The sequence below is a fragment of the Nanorana parkeri genome, unplaced genomic scaffold, assembly GCF_000935625.1.
Source record: "Nanorana parkeri isolate BGI_ZX_2015 unplaced genomic scaffold, ASM93562v1 scaffold124, whole genome shotgun sequence".
NCBI lineage: Eukaryota > Metazoa > Chordata > Amphibia > Anura > Dicroglossidae > Nanorana > Nanorana parkeri.
Window position 1 is genome coordinate 1,305,477 of NW_017306392.1, and position 15,949 is coordinate 1,321,425.

The following is a 15,949-nucleotide window of genomic DNA, read 5'->3' on the forward strand; positions in this document are numbered from 1 at the left end:
GGTACCAATTAAGTCGCGGGGGGGGGGGGAGGGGGGGGGGTAGAGTAAGTAACTTAGATGTTCACACAGCTGCAATAATAAGCACTGTCCTGCATTTTTACTTATGCTGCTGTACTATGGCAAATTACAGCACTCAGGACTGCAGCATGCAGAAATTTTCCAAAGTATTGCTGAAAAAAATCCAGTTGAAAACAATAGAGGGAGTTTATCAAAACTGGAGTAGTTGCCCATGGCAACCAATCAGCATATCTCTTCAGTTTGCTCAGGTAAGATTTGAAAATGAGACAGGGAAGCTGATTGGTTTCAGTGCAAATCTGCTCCAGTTTTGATCAATTCCTCCCAATGTATTTTTGGCATTTTGCCCTTATTGTAAGAAGCAAATGCTAACAGCATGACATGCAAAAGCCCTAAAAGTTCAGAAAGAAAAAATAAATAAATCTTACCTGCTTGATTTCTCTCAAGAGATCTGCATCTACATAATAATTTTCTTCTGATCTCACTGCTCCAAAGTGGTTCTGCATTCTGATCTGTGACATCAGTTCATTAAGTCTCCCCTACAAGAAATAAAACAAGAAGAGCTGTGGTTAAACTACTAATATGCCAGAAAACAAGAGACCAGAAGTCAGCATTAGAAGTGGATCAGAAACTAGAAAAAGTAGCATCTTGAAGTACACCTGTCAGGAAAGATATGTGGGCTGCCACTGCTGGCCTCCTCCTTAAAATGCTGGTTGCCTGGTTGTATCTGGCTTCAGTACATGTTTTGTAGACCCGTGAGCGGCAAGGAGCAAATTAAAGCAGAATCTGCATTAAAATGCAAGGTCCCTCAATTTAGTTTTTCCTTTAGGTTTTACTTAACATTTTAACATACAGGAATGGGAAGGCTTAATAAATAGCAGAATCTTACCTTTTCATGCAAATCTGTTTTAAAATCTGTATTTCTCTATAGTTCTTCCAGGTCAGGGAACCCAGAGCATAAGCATGACAGTTAGCCTTATACTACAAAAGTTCTTTCAGCCTAAAGCTAGCCCATACCAACACATTTTATTGCAGACATTATCTTTTAAATCAACAAAATGTCACATGTTGTGCGAGGGCCTACCTAAAAATGTTCAGATTACAGCCAGATCAGATAATCTCTTACATTAAACAATGGATGATAAATCTGTTGGTCTAAGACCATGGTTCTCAGCTGGTGGGTAGCGACCCAAAAGTGGGTCTCAGTTTGCCTTTTTACTGCGCTAGGTGAGATGCTCTTCAGCCTCCCCTAGCACAGCACTGTCAGTTCTCGTTCAGAGCGGCCATTCAAAATATGCAGTCAGCTGTCAGCTTGAGGTGGGGTAGGCTGGGGGTATGGCTGCGAGGGAGCTTCAGCCGTAAGAGCATTGTGCCCTGTAGAGGTGCCTGGGCCAAAGTGACATCACATTCTGGCTCCCGTCACCTCTACAGGGCACATAGGGGAGCTGTACAAGCAATGCACATATGGATGGAGCTTTGACACAGCAGCCCACACTGGACCAAAGCCGAGGATCCACTCCAGGTCTCGGAAGGTAGGGAGACTGGGTGGATCATAACAAAAAGGAAAAAAATATTTATTCATTTTGGAGTATGTAGGTGTGAGAATGTATGAGTGTGTGTGAGATTGTGTGTGTCTAAGTGTTTTAGGAGGGCCCCTTTACACTAGTCCTGTGCGATTAACGCACTGTACCGTGCAATTGCACCTGTGCATTCTGGTGTGGGGGGTGCGTTGCATTGCCCTTTATTTCAATGGCACCCCAAACGCACCACCTGCCCATAGTTCGATCGCCGGCCCTGGAACACGCTGTACCACAATGCCGTTTGTTCCAGTGTGGTGTGACTTGGGTCGCAACTCAATTACCAAGGACAAATGTGGGTCCGGAGGTTACACAGGTTGAGAACCACTGATCTAAGATTAAAAGGAGAACTATGGGGCGAGTTAATTACACTCATCCTCATAGAGCCGACATGGGACACAAACTTTCACAAGTTGGCTATATTGATCAGGAAATGAGTGAAAACATACCGCCACTCGCACACTTTCCGATCATCTCCCTGCAGAGAGCGGTGACTGCAAGTCAACGCTCCCCACAGGAATCCCCCCCCCTCCCCTCTAGGATCTTCGGCGCTGACTGGAGGGACGGACTAGGGAGGGGGCAGACATAGCTGGCTCTGCCGCTAGATAGGCAGAGTCCGCTGTCAATCGGCCAGCTGGGTGGATGAAAATTATTGTCGGGATTCCTCCCGGCTGCGGCGCTCTCAGCATATGGCGGGCAATGGCCTGCTATATACTGAGTTTTGGGTCACCGGAGGATGTTAGTATATGTCCTCCCATGACACTAAAGAGAACTATGGCGAAAAAAAAAGGTTACCACATAGTTCTCTTTTAAATCTACAAACTAAATCTGAATGCTGACCAAACAAGTCAATTAACTTAGAGCAGACCTAAACTGTCTGCATTAAGAAGGGCAGTAAATTCAGAAAACAATTTGGTCTAAGCTGTAACAGCAGATTGATTCCTTCTATGTTTTCGTTGAAGCTGCAGACACAGCGGATATGGATGCTGAGTCTCCAGTGAAAGTAAATTAAAAATCTGTTGCGGTCCTCAACATACAGCTAGCTGTAAGCCACATGTTGGCTTTAAGTCACTAACCCAGTACCACAATGCCAGAGCACCTGCTATTTACAGCTGCGTTTCTTCTGCTTTTATTGATCCTCCCCTACCTTTTCTATACTAAACATTCATTACTATAAAGTAAACCACTAAATGGCATGTATAAAAAGTAATCAATAACTTACAAAACGGTCCTAAAATGTACCTTGAATTGTGTAGGAGCATTAAGTTCACTCTGGATGGTGTCCAGTTGCACACGCAGATGTTCCTCTTCTGCTTGAATTGCAAATCCACTCTTTCTCTGAATTTCTTGTTTTATTAAAACCTGTTGATAGAACATTCATCAGTAAAATATTTAGTTATTATACCAAGTGTAATGCTCAACTAGTTGAACAAAAACTGTATGCAACCTTCCTAACCTAAAGCAACTAAAAACAGGATTTTTGTACTTGCCTTTTAATCCTTTTCTCCAGGTTTATTGATGGGCATAGCTTGATGATATTAAGCAACGTAGGGTACACTGCTGCCAACAGAAGAAATGAACACTAGGCACATACCAACTGAAAGCCTGCCCCTTTAAGGCTATAACTCCTCCCACCTCACCAGTTGTAGTAAACCCTCCACAGAGGAAAGCCAGCAAATATGGGGAGGGAGCTGGGTCCCTCAATGGTTTCTGAAAAGGATTTTACAGTGCAGTGCAAAAATCAGTGCAGTTTACAGTGCAAAAATCTTATTTTTCCTATTGTCCATTGATGTACACAGCTTGAGGGTATTAATCAGCGTAGGGACATCCAAAAGCAGTTCAAACAGAGAGGCAAGGACGCCAAATAAAGCAGATGAACGAGTCCAACAAGGTAAACTCAAAGACAAGGGAAGAACAAGGTCAATAAACAGTCGTTCAACAGGTAGGTACACCGGCCTTGAAATACTTAGCAAATGTGGCATCCGTGTAGATTAAAAATATTACCGCTTTTGCCCCGCATGGTCTTTCGCAGGGAAAACCATGCGGGAACCCCAAAAGCTGTGTGAATGCAGCCTTAGGCTCCGTTTTCACACATTAGCAGTTTCCCGCGCATATTCGTAAACAAGCTAAGCATAAAAGCAAATGCATTGCAATGTATCTTGTTCACACCAGGGCGGTGAGAAAATGGGTGGCGCGCAAAAAAGTCCAAGTGCGATATTCTGGGCGGATTCAGGGCATTCTGGCTATAAGTAGTAGCAACAAACAACAAGCAAAAACAGCTTCAGACCCCCAAACAATTACCGTATATACTCGAGTATAAGCCGTCCCGAATATAAGCCGAGGTACCTAATTTTACCAAAAAAAAACTGGGAAAAAGTATTGACCCGAATATAAGCCGAGGGTGGGAAATGAGGCAGCTAATGGTAGATAGATACCAATAAAATTACATGAATATTTAATATACTCAAGTATAAGCCGAGGGGGGCACTTTTCACCCAAAAAAATGGGCTGAAAATCTCGGCTTATACTCAAGTATATACGGTATATACCGTATGTTCTGAAAGCAGAGGTCCTGTAGAATAAAAAAATGCTAATTGCAATCTTTTATGTTGCAAGGCATTTGCGCAAATGTTTATCAAACAACTATTTTTAGGATAAAATACACTAAAATTAAATTTAGTGCACAGAAACAGAATAGAAAACCCAATTTTTTGGTAAAATATAAAAGATGTGGTCACGTCGGGTAAATAGATACCAAACATGTCAAGCCTTTAAAATTGCGTTCGCCCGTGAAGCCTCATAAAACTTAATTACCCAAAATTTCCCATAGGGGACACTTTAAAAGCTTTTACCGCTCATCAGTTTAGTGATAACAGCGATTAATGGCTCTAGAATTACTGCTCTCACTCGGACGGCCACGGCGATATGCAACAAGCGTAGCGCAATTTTTGTTTTTGCACGTAGGCGCACTAAAGCGTTTGTGTATGTATGTGCATGCATGTGAGGGGAGGGGGACTTGTAAAATTTTGTTACTTTCATTTTTTTTTTTACACTAACCTTATTGCTATCACATAGGGGGCTATGTAATAGCAGATAGGGTGTGACAGGTCTTCTTTATGGGGGCATCAGGGGTCTTTCAGATCCCCAATGTCACCTAGGGACCCAAAAGAAGCTGAGGAAGTAGAGATCTGCTTTCCCAGCTTCTCCTAACTCTAAGAGCCACAGAATGTACAGTGACACCGGAAGTGATGTAGTACCTATCACTTCTGGGTCCAGTGATCGGAGGAGAGATCAGTGGCTGGAAGCTCTCGATCATTGCGTGGAGACCCGTCGTGGCAGTCCCGGGCCCCGCACAAGGAGGAAGTGAGGGCAACACATGCCGGCGATCTGTACAAATGATCCGGCGGCTGTATAGACATCGGATCGCTTGTCTTTGAACTGCCATCGCCGGCTGTTTAAAATGACACCAGCAGCAGCCATGTTCTTGGTTCAGCCACTTCTGTGGGCCGCCGTATATGTACGTATTGCAGGCCGGAAGTGGTTACAATGTGAAAATTTGTTTGTTGCAAACGCTGTGTGAGTGTATGGAGCCTTAGCTAGGGTAGCTCAACAGTATTGGTGGTTGAATGCCAGTCTTTTAGATACTCACTACATAGTCAATGACCTGAATCAAATATGCAGCCAGTGAAGTCACAGGTTGTGTCCCACATGCTTACTCATTACTAAAGCAAGGTTAAGAATAAATGTTTTGGAGCCCACACAGTCAGCAATGGCAGAACCACATTCTATCATCACAGGTACTCTTTAAAGTGGACCTTCCAGCTAAAATTACAGAACACTGAAAACAATTAATGGCTCAACCATAGTACTTTCATTTTATTTTGGGGACAGGGCAGCCTGGAATATTTCAGCCACACCTGGATAAAAAATAGAAACCGTGGGCAAGGCTGTGTTCACAGCGACGTAAAAGGAGAACTATGGGGTTAGGGCTTTTCCCCATAGTTCTCCTTAGGGTAACGAAGACCGGTACACTTCAGTTCCTTGTTTCCCCATAAAAAATACGACCATGTGTGGCCCTTGGCAAGACATTTGAGCTACACAATGCCCTACAAGTGTAAGCAGTGGCCAATCACTGGTACAATGTATGCCACTCTACTTTATATACAGATATTGATACCTCCTTGTAAGCTGTAAAAATGAACAACGGTAAGTTTAGTAGATCATCATTATTGGGTTTAACATGCATGAAAGAATTCTATGCCTTTCTCACCCATGCATTTTGGGTGGTGGAGGATGGAAGCTAAACCTGTGGGGGAAAGTTCTCATTTAAATTCCAAGCTGCCTAAGACCCATAGTTTACAGCAGAAAATCTCTAGATGGCGGCTACAGAGGCATTACACTTACATCCCAACAATCCTGAGTTGAGATTATTATAGAGTTGTCTTCTGAATAACACAGGTTTCTTGATTACACCCAAAGCTCCAAATAAAGAAATTAAGCATACCTGAAGGACTCTGTGGGAGAGCTCCATTAGTTTCCGTTTGTACTGTGCAATCTTAGCCACTGTTGTTGCCTGATTTTTTTGCAGTTCACTTATATCTTCAGATATCATCTAAAACAGATAAAACACACACCTGCCTCTATTAAATGCCATTAAAATGATTCATTTATAAAAGGTGGAGAAATATTAAATTTCGTCTTACGTCTAGTCTACTCTGGTGCCGTTTTGTCATCTGATCTTGAACTTTAAGTCTTCTAAGTAGCTCTTTGAAGCCAACCATTGCAACAGGGATCAGCCTGAAAAAAGAAAATATGGGCTTACACATGGAGGTAAATTGTTTACTAGATTCATAATTTTGAAAACAAGAATCTTTACATAATGACACCTACACAAAACAAAAAACTCCCATGAATGATGGTACTCTATTTTTTTTCCCTTTGCCTTTATAAAAAAAAAAAAAAAAAACCGACTGAACTGGTGACAAATTAAAGCGGTCCATAAATACCTAATCTGACTGCTGAGACTGCCACAGACATGCACAACCAAAAGCTACTGCTGGTATCTGTACAAGTGAAAAAGCATGATAGGATGCAAACTGATCCAAAAGTATCACACATTTCAGGTGATGACTACACCAAAAAATATAAAACCAGAATATTGATTTCTTTGCATTTTCAATAGTCACTCGTACACATAAAACTTCATGTTAGTTTATACAGTGCAACTAGAAAGAAAGGGGGGGGAGTCAACACCCCACCCTCTGATAACTCAGTGATCTTGATTTATAGTATACAACATCCTAGATATTGCATTTGTGGACAGAATATAGCAAATATCTGTGGTCTGAAAGCAATTTCTTTTAAAGGGCATGCACTCACCTCTCTGAATCAGGGTTGTCTATTTTTGCTTGTTCCCAAATATTACGATCCACACCTTAAAAAAGAAAAAAAAAAGAAGAAATTCTGTCCCGTCAAAAAGAAATTGCTCAAGCACATTCCCTTTCCAATCTTAAAACAAAGAAAAAGAACTTTATTTCTATAAACAATAATTCCAGTATTGTTGGTAAAGCGACCGTATGGTACTGGTCCCACAATCTCTATGCCCACAGCCTTGCTTTAAAAAGACAAGTAATATGTAAAACATTAAAATTCCTGGCAGGTAATAGCGATTTTGATGCTAAAACCAGCAAACAAATGTAGGTATTTTATATCAGGGGCATTAGTAATCACCAAGGTGGACTTTTTTGTCTCTGCTCCCAGATGACCACCTGTGCAGCCACTTACACTCAAGCGCATAACAGCACAGACAGTTCCAAAGAGTCAGCCTAGAACAGGGCTGCTGGCTGAGGGATCTTGGGAACTGTAGTCTAACAGGGTGCAGCTACTGTACATCAAGGGGAAGACACACAGGGTGCCCTGCCGACCCATTTACACCAGCAGCCACATTTCTAATATTCTTACAATCACAAGTTCACTTAAAGAGCAAAAAAGTTCTAACAGTTCTGAGTGTACACTTGTATTCTACCTCAAGTTCGATTCTTAGGGAAATAACACTTACATATAAGGTGCCACTGTTTTCCACATGTACACTGCAACACTGAGCACTCATTCTATCAAAAGGCACAAAGTTATAAAATGCTTTACCTGCAGGTGGGTTCTGCAGCAGCTGCTTTATTTGTGTTGGGGAAAGCTCCGTTCTGGCCATAGTTAATGCGACTCCAAGCTGCTGCAAATTAGCCTTCACATTGGCTTGCTCAAAGTAGCCTTGTAAAGAACTGGATGGGACTCTTCTGGAGGTTCCATTTGGTGAACGCTCTACAACGTATATGACAACTTCCACTCTAGAAAGATAAATCCATTGAAATGCATAAGCTCACTGACTGCCAGCTGCATTTACATTTTCCCCCATCATAGCTTGTGCCAATTTTTCATTTTCATAAATAGAAATGCTTTCCTCGCAGCTAGAAAATGCAACACACACATTTTATGAATTGATCAGTGAGGTCACTACAGCTTTAACATAAAAGTCATTTTAAAGATAACCCATCAAGAATGCAGCTACCCCAGACTCCCATATGAACCCCAATTTAAGGAGCAGGCACATCACTGCATGCAATAATACAGAGGCTAACTATATAACTATGTTCTGTACTACAGAGGTTCGGTAGATTCCATGCCAACTGGCAGCTTCCGCTATGACATGTTACAGCAGCATTGAGAAGTTACCTTTATATTTAATTATCCTTCAAAAAGAACAACAATTAAGCAACTGCTTGAATACTCTATACACATTGAATCATCTTGGGTACTTACTGGTCATCAGGCACAGTTCTGACTCCCTCCACGTTAACAGTGAGGGTCTGGTGCGCTCCTAGGACTTTGTGCAATGATTCTACTAACTGTTGTTGTTGAGCTCGAATGTCTGCTTCCTTTCTGTTAAATACCAATTCCACAAGACCATCTTCATCCTTGTTGGTGGCTACACAGCTGAAACCAATGGCCTTGAAGAACATTTTTAGAGGGACAAAAAAAGATTTGGATTTAGTAATTTTACATACAAACATATCACAAAATTGGTATGACCTCTTTTCTTAACAGAGAATGTTCGCTTTTTAAAAAAATAGTACACATGAACTAGCTAAATACGCATTAAAATATGGTCAGCAGTACAGGTTACATATGATAGTTAAAAACTTTAGCATCAGAGAGAAGCCTTTGGCATACCTGACTGGTGAGCCACTCAATGTTAGACCAGGTCATTCCAAGAAAAACCAACTGGGGTGGTGCGCCTATAAAATAACCTTTAACGTACAATTCCATGTAACAAGTAAGCTATTCATGCTAACCAGCAAATAATGCAACTGTCCTAAAGCAAAAGATCTCAGTTCTCAGTAATCCACATCACACACAAGGCTCTTAAACAAGGAATGCACTTTCCCAGGCCTGCACTGTACAGCTTTTTACCCCTGGGCTTACCTGATCACATTTTAATTTTTAAGTCATGTTTAAAAAATGTATTAGGGGCTATGAGAAATTACTTTGGACAGGCCTTCTGTATGCGTGGGATAAGAAGAAGGCTGCAGAGGATGTTTGGGAATTCCTCTCCTACATCAGAACCTGGGTTTCCAAGATTAAACGATTAATGGCAAAAGTTACAGGGGGTGGACTGGTGCACTTTAGCAATAGCTGGTTGCAAAATTAATGTACTGGGGATGAAGGTAGTGCCACTGTATGCATTTAAAGCTTTATTTTTCTGTTTTAACTAGAAAATGTACATTTAAACACCGTCATTTATAGGTGCCATATGTATAGATAAGATTGGAAAGTGCTGAAATGTTCAATTGAACTTGTGCAAAAACTGCAACACCCCTTATATGTATTCCTTCTGGTCATTGTCACATATTTAAAGCAACCTTGAGAAATCTTTGCTTTCTTCAAGAGCAACAGGCACTGCTGCTATCAGACACACTTTTAGGTGTGGTGGATAATATAGTCTTTGTTGGTGTGTAATTGCTTCTGCAGTCCCCAACATCACTACTGTTGCCTGTCCGTGGCAGGGGACACACTATCCAACACCTCCAAAAGTGTGGGAACGCAGCAATGCCTGTAACTAAAATGTCCAGCACTGCCCCCGGACAGGTCATTATTCACTCCTCTCTTTTATAGGGTGCCTCTAAGTTTTATTAAAACGGGTTGCACGATTAGCACAGTGACTATTCAACGAACACCTAAAGTTGAATTTATCAAAACTGGAGCAGCTGTGCATGACAACCAATCAGCTTCTCTTCAGTTTGTACAGTTAAGATTTGAAAACGAAAGAGAGAAGCTGATTGGTTGCTATGCACAGCTGCTCCAGATTTTGATAAATTCCCCTCTTAGTATTTTTATCAATGAATACAAGGCATTCTCTAACTGGACAAGGGGTAGTGGCACCACAGTGCCGCCCCTTGTTCCTGTGGCCCTTCCAGGTATAAAATATGTATACCTACATTGGGCCAAGCTGGACTAATGTAAAATATACAAATATTTATATGTGACGTTCAACTTTAACTAATGAACGGAGAGTAAACAGATATAAAAAAAGTATCATGAAAAAGCCTGTATGTTACCTTGAACCTGCAAAACGGGTTTTCTTGTGTGAATTCAACAGGGGGTATGTTATTGTTAAAGTAACCTTTTCCTGTTCCCCACAAGGCCTGAAGTTGGTTCCATTTTGCCATGATGGCATCTCTCTCATCACCAAGTAATATTGGTGCATTAAGTGCGCTTGCTGCATTGTACAGTTGATTTGACTGATTAGCATTTTGCGCTGGCTGCCCAAAGAGTCCACCTAGAACTGGAACAAGAACGAAGGTTCCAAATTAAGAGCAATGTGGTCCAACCACATACAACAAAAAACACTAAAACACTACATACAACTGACATAAAACCATCACAAGAATAGATGTCAACTAACCATTCTGTTGTTGTTGCTGAGGTTGAGTGTTGAAGCCAGTCAGACCAAAACCAGTTGATAAACCACCAGTGCCAAGACCTGTGTTTGTTCCTGTTGCTCCAAAAGCGCCAAATCCAAATCCTTTGTTTTGACTGTTTCCAAAAAGACCTAAAAAGGGTACATGAATAGAGAACAATGAAAATGCAAAAAAAAAAAAAGTACACAAAAGTAAAGAAAGCACTGTCGTATACATAAAAAAGCCTTTACTATCTTTAATGTCAAGCACTACTTGAAGGAAGCTGGAAGCTCCATGAGGTGCAAAATGTTATATTACTCTTACAGGGTCATTCACAAAAGTGTTAAGAGTTTGGAGAAGTCAGAAGAAGTGAACAATCTAGGACAACATAGCTGATTTGAAAAAATTCTCCTATTCAGCTCACTTTCTAGTTCAGCTATGTTGTCCTAGATTGTTCACTTCTCCTGCCTTCTCCAAACTCTTCAACCTTTTATGAATAATCCTGTAAATAGTGACAGAAAACAAATAAATTATATCCTGTACTGTGATCACAAAAGGAATAAAAGTCAAGTCCTTACCAGTTGTGCCAGTGTTAGTAGGCGCTGTGAAACTAAAACCGGTGCCAGGGGCTGTAGTAGTTGTGGTTCCAAAGCCTCCAAAACCACCTGAACAGGAAGCCAGAATTATTAAATATGAAATAGGTAGATTTATTAAAGCTTTACGTTTTTAACTGTTTGTTTGAAAACAAATAAAAAGGTCTTAAAAAGAAAAAAAAAAAAACACTTAAAATGCACAAATCCAAACAAGGAGAAATAAGGATAAAATGTGTCAGGAAAAGTATACAGATGAAACAAGATGCAATGCAATACCAACATAATAAGAATAATGTAACATGCAAACATAAACCTATATTTTAGCCTTGCCAATGTCAAGCTAAGCAAATGCCAAAGTGTGTGAATACAATGTGTCAATTTTGATAACGTCACACATTTAAGAAGAAAACCTTTTATGACAAAGTAATACTTTCCTAAGAGATCTCAAAGTCCATTATCAGGCTCCTACTCCTTCCCTATTGGAGTTCTACTCAAGTTATTCACAGAAATAAACAAAACCTAAAATTATTATGTGCAACACATTCTTCCTCTCTCAAAAGATTAAGGCCATAAAATAAAAAATGCAATACAATATTGCTTATTCGATCAAGTCCACAAAATAAAAAAAAAAAATCCAAAATCAATACTAGCCCCCTAGTAGTAATACTAGATGATGATCATAACTGTCAAACCCTTCTGCCCCAACAACAAGTCCAGAAACACTTTGTAGAAGGGCGAGTAGTAAGCAAGAGGGATGTTCCATCATCTGACAGGAGTTTGTTATGGCTTTCTTTGGCTGTATACAGTTTCTTAGCAAGTAAAACATTCTGAAAGAATGTCTTGAGCACCAGTAAATAGTAGATCGGCTCAGAGCCTTCTACAATGGCTATGAATTATAAGCAGGGCTTGAAAAATGTTAGGGTTCCTCACCAGTCAGTCAAAAATTTCACCAGTCAGCATGACCGGACTATAGCCTTGCAATTTATGTTAAAACATTTTAGGGACAGATAGAAATTTCTTTTGGAGGTATATAATCACCATGGGGGAGGGGGTTATTTTTTACTATATAATGAAAAAAGTACCGTAAATTTCGGGGGAAAAAGTTTTCCCTACGTTATGTTAAAAACCATTTATGCTTACCCATATTTTGGTAAAATATCAAATACAGTGTCACGTCAGGTAAATAGACACCAAACATGCCAAGTCTTAAAATTGTGGGCAACGCTTTGAACGCTTTTATTGCTCATAAGTTTAGTGCCATCAGTGATTAATGGCCCTAAAATTATTGCTCACACTTCGACGTTCGCGATTATATGTAATACGTGCGGCACAATCGTCATTTTCGCACGTAGGCGCATCCGACGCATGCTTGCGTGTGTATGTGGGGGGCGGGGACTTAAAATTTTTTTTTCTTTTTTCATTTTTTTTTTGCTTCTTTATTTTTATATATTACTTTTTTTTTAACACACAACTTTATTGCTATTACATGGGGGGCTAAGAAGCCCCCTATGGGATAGCTAATTTACATGACAGGTCCTCTTTATGGAGACGTCAGGGGTCTCCAAGACCCCTAATGTCACCTAGTGACCCCCAGAGAAGCTGATGAAGCAGAGATCTGCTTCACCAGCTTCTGTAGCTGGGAATGACAGCTGAATGCAGGAAGTGATGTAATTTACATCACTTCCTGCATTCGGGGACCAGAGAGGAAATCGTGTACCGATTTCCCTTTGATCTCCTGTCACAGAGCAGCCGCGCTGGTCCCGGGTACAACGGATCTCGGGACTGACAATGACAGCTGCAGGGAGGGGGGAAACTGCACTTAATACAAGCGCTCGGGCATCTCTAGGGACGCCCGATCGCTTGTATGTAAAGCTGCCGGCCGTTTAATCACAACGGCCAGCCGGGAAGCTACTCGTCCGGCACAGATGAGAGGACGAGCACATTTTTCAAGCCCTGATCGTAAATATAATAGTGTTTCCCACTTCAGCACAAAGCTCAGAAAATTATTTAACTATCTTTACTCTCAGCTATTTATTTTTTTGGTTCGGCTACTAAAAAGAAATAGTAACAAATTCAATATCAGAACTTTATTTCTAAAATCATTTACATAGAAATATATTTTCACAGGTGATGAATGTCAGGTTCAAGAATAGTCTGAAGTTATTTCAAGGTGTGATCATGCGGTTTGTGAAACGTGCTTTTAAAAGTTGCCCGACACAGAACATTGAACTGTTCAATTGTGAAGAAAGACAAAACATTATAGACACTGCATACATTTATTTAGATATACCACAGGGTGTAGTTAATGGCATTAAGCAGAGAAACAATCTGATGTACCCTTTAAAAAAAAATGAAAAAAAACATCTGGACTTCAAAATGTCTTGGTTCTAGAGAAGATTCGTTCCACCCACATATAAAACTAAAGTACCAATTTTGTACAGAGCTGTAGGCAAATACTGAAGAAAATTCTTAAAGCTGAACTATGGGCGAAACAAATCTCTCTACACAGCTTTCAGTACAATTCTGCTTTGATTCTTCCTTATTTTTTCATTTATTGATTGTAGGATTTCATAGTGAACGTAAAGGTTCCCTTACTATAGTGACAGGGCTCCCATTTCCTATCTACAACATCGGTCACCACAGCCTGCTCGCCATCTCTTGGGTGACCAGTCTTGTCACTACCCTCTCAGTGTATTAATGCATGAAGTGTTAAAGAACTTCAGGGGGAAAAATGATTAACCCTTGCAGTGGGGCTACCCCCGCACTGCAAGCGTAAGTTGCTCGTTTTCATCTTGGTTCAAAAATAACAGTTAGGCCTCAATCACACTGCCGGTTTAGAGGAGTCTTTTTTTTAACCTAGACACAAAAACGAGCAGTTAACCCGTGCGGGGTCATCATGTCATCACTCCCTGCAGTCCAAGGAAAAGAGTGTAGGGTGCTGTTGGAACTTACAGTAAGGCTTTTTGCCTATTGCCAGCCTCCTGATCCCCTGTACTTATTTGGTCCAAGTTTGTGAATGAAAAGCAGCGTCAGCACTGTACTTGCAGTGTTACAGCACTAACAGCAAGAGAATTATAATTTATTCAGTGCCCAGAATCATCCTGAAGCAAAGAAAGGAGAGTTCTCTAACCCCCACACATACGCAGCTCTGGCTCTTAATTAGAAGTTAGAAGCGTGTAGATGGCTGCACAGGCAGGGACAGCGGAACAGAGAACTCCCTTGGTTTTTGCTTCAAGATAATTCTGGGCACTGAATAAAACACTGAATTCTTAGGGTCAGTGCTGACACTGCCATTCATTTATTCATGATCAATTTAGAGCAAGATAGTACAGGGAACTGGAGACAAGAGAAGTAAGGGAACATTGAAGAGGAAGAATGTTAATGTCCGGCAGGCCAGGGCTCTTGAAAAGGCTGTGCGGGCCAGTGTGCAGGCAGTAAATAAAGCTGTGCGAATACACTGCCAGTGTTGTTACTGACTGAACTATTTTATGTTTCTCTGCTACTGCCTTGCTAAGCACTTTCAGCATCCAGAGTTTTCAGGCAACAGGCAGCCTGAGAGCCGTCTCCTCCCCACACCGCCTCACTAAGCATCCTGGCAGTTTCTCTCCTCCCCACTGGGCGCCGGTCTGTGTCCCCGCCGATCCTTGCTGCCTCTGCCGACACAGGCGGGGGAGAGCAGGGGGGAATTGGAGGAGACACAGCACGGCACCCAGCATGGAGGAGGGATGCACTGAATTTTTGAACAGTAGAAAGGCATCATGGCACACTCACAAACCAGCATGTAAAACAACTTGTCTCACCACTAAGGACAATGACAGAGGTTTGGATACACGTCTTCTGCAAAGGATGTGTAAGCCGCACTGCCGCGCCAAGGCACCTCTTATAGTGCGGTCCTAACTCTAAACTATGAGAGTCTCCATCTTGGAGCACATGGGGCAGAAGATATCAAATTTTTTGTGTGCACCTTACTGTATAACTGGTAACAAATTGTTGAGTGCGGTTGTCGTTTGTTTTGCTGCACTGAATTTTTGGACGCATTTTGGTACTATCAGCATTTTGCCCCAAAATTTCGGTGCATCCCTAATAGTTGCAGCCATCTTTAGATAGACAGAATTAAAAGGTCTTAGAATTTTAGAATTCAGAAGAGGCAGAAATTAGCTAATCATGAACAATGGGGGAAGGAGAAGGCAGAACCGCAACTGGTTGTGGATCATGGGGGGGACATCAAGGTGGCAAAATAGAAGCTGATCATGCCAGGGGGTGGAAAAGAGAAATTATAGGCTGCTGTCCAAGGAACACTGAGAGAAGGAAGTCAGAAGCTGATGTTAGAGTGGGGGAGAACGAAATGAGGCAGATTAGAGAATGTCTGATCATTGACAGGAGACAAGGATGCCAAGGGGGAGCTTATCTTGGGCCTTTTGGAGAAAAGGTAGAGTAGGGTTGAGTGTGGTTGGGGAGCAGAGGGCAACTGACTATAGGGAAATAAGGGATAATGGAAACTTATGGCTGCTGAGGGGTAGAGGGGAGAGCAGCAGCTAACCATGCTCAGTTGAGCAAGGATGAAAAATTAAAGCCAGTGAGCTAAAGACAAGAGGAGGCAGAGAGAGAACTGATCCTTTAATGTGGATATGAGTGGTATCGGGAGCTAGATCAGGATTGTGGACCAGAGATAGAGGAGAGAGAGGTAGAGTGGGAACTGATCATAGTTGGCTGCGGGTGGTGGACAGAGGGGAAGGCGTTTGTGGCCAAGGTGTGGAGCAAGTCAAAATTGGGGATGAAAGAGGCTGTTGGGGAGCTTGAAGCAGGGGAAGCG

The 15,949-nt window shown here is 41.5% G+C and overlaps 1 protein-coding gene across 2 annotated transcripts in view; it reads right to left on the reverse strand.

The window, feature by feature from the left end:
- Positions 1-15,949, reverse strand: part of NUP54 (nucleoporin 54) — a 26,532-nt gene that overhangs the window by 543 nt on the left and 10,040 nt on the right. For both annotated transcript variants that reach the window (XM_018553575.1, XM_018553574.1), the window contains 10 exons: positions 11,122-11,208; positions 10,549-10,695; positions 10,202-10,428; positions 8,406-8,593; positions 7,737-7,933; positions 6,972-7,026; positions 6,296-6,389; positions 6,097-6,204; positions 2,835-2,954; positions 444-554 (listed from right to left, as the gene is read on the reverse strand). In XM_018553575.1, coding sequence (XP_018409077.1) covers positions 444-554; positions 2,835-2,954; positions 6,097-6,204; positions 6,296-6,389; positions 6,972-7,026; positions 7,737-7,933; positions 8,406-8,593; positions 10,202-10,428; positions 10,549-10,695; positions 11,122-11,208 — 1,334 coding nt within the window. The remainder of the gene's footprint in view (positions 1-443; positions 555-2,834; positions 2,955-6,096; positions 6,205-6,295; positions 6,390-6,971; positions 7,027-7,736; positions 7,934-8,405; positions 8,594-10,201; positions 10,429-10,548; positions 10,696-11,121; positions 11,209-15,949) is intronic.